The 4,244-nt window shown below is 38.8% G+C and overlaps 1 protein-coding gene across 1 annotated transcript; it reads right to left on the reverse strand.

Moving 5' to 3' along the window:
- Positions 1–1,755: 1,755 nt before the first annotated feature.
- On the reverse strand, positions 1,756–3,405 carry PGK2 (phosphoglycerate kinase 2). The gene has a single exon (XM_007095507.3). The coding sequence runs from the start codon at positions 3,285–3,287 to the stop codon at positions 2,034–2,036; it is 1,254 nt and encodes a 417-aa protein (XP_007095569.1). The 5' UTR covers positions 3,288–3,405; the 3' UTR covers positions 1,756–2,033.
- Between the last annotated feature and the right edge of the window lie 839 nt (positions 3,406–4,244).

The following is a 4,244-nucleotide window of genomic DNA, read 5'->3' on the forward strand; positions in this document are numbered from 1 at the left end:
CAAAAAAGGGACAATGGATAAGAAACTTCCTCCCAGAGAAGAAAACCAGTCTGACCACGAAGTTCTTTTACTGCCAGGCCGTGGGAGCTTTTGAAATTCTGAGCCAGCACTATTTATTTCCCAATCGTAATGAACCAATGAGTTTTTTAGGTGAGGGTTTTTAATTGTACTTTCTTATTTCTTCGCCACCATTGTATATTGAGTGTGTATGAGTGCTGGAGGTGAGAGAAAAATAAATGACTGCACTTTTCTGTTCATCAGACTGTTGGGCTCCCCACAGGATATCGAAAAGATTGTGTATCACCCAGAGATAACTCAGTTTTGAGTGGGATGCAGTAACTGGACATTTTATTATATTTCTTGGAGAAAGGATATTTTCTTTATGTAGGAAGAAGGATACATGGATACTCATACATGGATACTGGGGTGGCCAGAGTGAAAGTCTATCAGGAGCCTTTACTTTTCCCTTGATATTTATTGCCTCTCCACTTCCTTTAGTAATAGAATCTGTTGATCTTTAGTTGAGTACAAGGTGTCCAGCTACAGAGAATACATTCCCAGGCCTCTCTTGCAAAATAGACCCCATCATGCGACTAATAACCAGCAGAACACAAAATGGCCAATAAAAGAAAAATTCCTGAATTTTGGGGGACATGTGTGTAAAAGAAACACATTGCCTTTCACTAACTTCTCCTTTGGACTGGGTATCAAGCAGTAAAAATGCAGACTGACACCTCACACACAGAAATGTAACTCACTTATTGAGAGTAAGAGATTTGTTTCACGAGGTTGGTTCCCTAGATGACCTCATGGAGAAGAGTCCACCTTTTTGCCATGGACTTTTATGAAAGAAAATAATATGGTATAACCTTATTTCAACTGCTATAATTTTGGGTTTTTGTTTTACTTGTTTTTAAATCTATATCTTAACTCCTATATTTTCTCTGGGATTATCATGGCATTATGAATATCGTCCTCAGGAATATGCTGAAGTTTTGGGCATATTAACATTAAAAGTTTAATTATTTAATTAATTTTAGTTTATTTTAATTAAGTTAATTTATAGAATTGACCTGGTGCTATGGGCCGTAGGCTATTACAACTGGGATAAGTTACTCTGCATTTTTACTCTAAACTTAACAGTATTGCCTTGTGACAGCTCTTTGTATATAGAGTTAGGCAAAATATTTTCCAATAAGTATTTTAATTTATTCTACATTTCTGAGTATTTTCTTATTCTATTTTCTAACAGGGAAGACTTTTTATATCCTTATTTTTCTCATGACTATAAATATATTTATCTCAAAAATCTAGTTTTAAGATTTAGCAATTACATATATTACGTATTTATTAAAACAATTCTGCTTTACATATTAAGCAATTATTTAAAATGTGGATTGAATTTGTAGATCCCATATGATAGTACACAGACATATATATGTAGTATAGTGCATCCACACATACAGACATAATTCCTTTCTTGGGTTTCATTTCTTTCCCTTTTTTAACTTCTTGAATTCAATAAATATCTTTTATTTCTCTTCTTTCTTATTTAGTAAGAAATTTCCTTTTAGCTGAGCTTTGTTACCCATGAATTCTTAAACACAATTATTTTTCTTGATTTATTTTATTGTTTAAAAGTTTGTTAGCTTCTACCCCAACCTTCAACAGTTTGGGTTTTCTCTTGTTTTCCATGTTTCAAGTAGTGAAACAGTAACAAAGCTGTAGTAAAATTAAAAAAGAGAGAGAGAGAGATTAAGTTTATTCAACTCACTTTAATATGCAATGCAAGATTATGTCCTTCCTGTGTATCACAATGGTAAAGTTCAAATGAGATCTTGAAGAGAGTAGGCAAATGCATGGCCAAACTGGGTTGCATTGCTGTACTAATGTTAAGAGTTCCTGATAGCCAATCTCTTAGTCATTGCATAGGTCTTGATCTGGGGCTAACTAACAAAAGTCAAGTTGAAATGTAAAGCACTAAATTGAATTAAAGCCTATGGACAGGAAATAGTAGACAGGAATATTGTCAACTATAGATTGCTGAGAGCTTCCACGCCAGGAAGGACTTTACCTTCCAGAAGTTCCAGACTAGCACCTCCTCCAGTGCTCACGTGGCTCATTTTATCTTCAGTGTTCCATTTGGCACAGCAAGTAGCAGTGTCTCCACCTCCTATAATGGTGATACAGCCCCTGGAAGTGGCCTTCACAATTTCATCCATGAGGGCTTTTGTTCCATTAGCAAAGGCGTCCCATTCAAATACCCCTACAGGTCCATTCCACACAATTACCTTAGCATGAGCCACAACTTGAGCATACTTCTTGTTGGTCTCAGGACCACAGTCCAAACCCATCCAGCCAGCAGGTATGCCTGATTTTACAGTGGCTTGGCCAACCTTAGCATTCTCCTCAAACTTGTCAGCAGTGACAAAGTCAGTAGGAAAGGTAATGTTCACACCATTCTTACTAGCTTTAGCCATGATATCTTTGACAATCTTGGCCCCCTCTTCATCAAAGAGGGACGCACCAATCTCCATGTTGTTGAGTACCTTAAGGAAGGTATAAGCCATTCCACCACCAATTATCATCTCATTGACCTTATCCAGCATATTTTTGATCAGTTGGATTTTGTCTGCCACTTTGGCTCCACCAAGTATAGCCAGAAAGGGTCTCTCTGGGTTTTCTAAGGCTCTGGCAAAGTACTCTAGCTCCTTTTTCATCAGGAATCCAGATGCCTTCTGGGGAAGATTCACTCCCACCATCGAACTGTGGGCCCGGTGAGCAGTGCCAAAAGCATCATTGACATATACATCCCCTAGTTTGGAGAGTGATGCTCGAAAGGCTTCTATTCTACCTGGTTCAGCTATAAGCTTATTTCCAGAAGAATCTTGGCCTTTTCCTTCTTCCTCCACATGAAAGCGCAGGTTCTCCAGTAGGATGACTGAACCAGCAGCCGGGTTGGCACAGGCTTTCTCCACTTCTGGGCCCACACAGTCCTTTAGAAACAGAACATCCTTGCCCAGCAAGGATTTGAGCTCAGCAGCAACTGGCTCTAAAGAGTATTTATCAGGCATGGGAACACCATCAGGTCGACCTAAATGACTCATAAGAACTACTGACCTGGCTCCATTATCTAGGCAGTACTTGATGCTTGGGATGGAAGCTTTGATTCTCTGGTTGTTTGTAATCCGGTTCTTCTTCATGGGAACATTGAAGTCTACTCTCATGATGACTCTCTTCCCTTTAACATCCAGTTTGTCCAAAGTTAACTTCTTAGAAAGAGACATCTTGATAATACAAAGACAGAAGCGGACACCTGGATCCCAGTGCTGAAGAACCACTTTACTGCTCTCGGGAGGCTGGATGGGTGATGCTTTCCAACGGCTTTCCTCTTGGCCCGCCCCTTCCTTTTCATCACTAAGTCCCCCACAGGGCAGGCGTGATTGAACTAGGGAGAGGGAAACTTGGCTCTGCAATTGGTTAACGGTGCTGTCAATCTTGATTTGGAATGTGTTGCAGTAAAGTGTCAAACTGCCGGTGCTGAACACGAACCCCGAGTAGTGACTGGTAGCTGGCTTGCAGTGAGAGCTGGGGCAGTGAAGAAACCTTGGAATAAGAATAGTTCTGCTAAGGCTCTTGCACGTTCTTTTTCCACATCTCTTTTGACTCTTGCTCTTTTAAAAACAAAACAAAACAACAACGAAAAAACCCTCGACCATGTCAAATCTTAATTATATTGAGATATAAAAACTGCAGTACCAAATAAAGAGATGGGTTGAAATGATGGGTCTATAAATCCTTATTTATTCAAGGCAACATATTATGCTTCTGTTTTTCCTTGATACATATTTCCATTAACAGTCTAGCTTGTTGTTAGCCATTGGCTTTAGGTATATTCTAGGGTAAGCGGGAATGATTTGTTTTTATTACCTTGCTTATTCTGTTCTCAAACAACTGTGAGAGAATGCTTGGTGGCTTCTTTAGGATAATCCCATGAGACCAAGAGGGTAACAGTTAAACACTGCAGGTGATAGTGACTTTTCTTTCAGATGACAAAGTTATGATAAGCCCTCTTTTTTTGGGGGGGGGGGCTTTTTGATTCATTACCTGTATGAATCAGAAATTGAGCTGAAAAGAGGAATGATTTTCATGAGGATGAAAATGTCTATATGAATTGAAAATGAGTAAGAGATTTAATTTTGGGGGAAAGAATATATGGCTGATTGGCTTAATAATAAAAACTG

This window comes from Panthera tigris, chromosome B2 (genome assembly GCF_018350195.1).
Source record: "Panthera tigris isolate Pti1 chromosome B2, P.tigris_Pti1_mat1.1, whole genome shotgun sequence".
Lineage (NCBI taxonomy): Eukaryota > Metazoa > Chordata > Mammalia > Carnivora > Felidae > Panthera > Panthera tigris.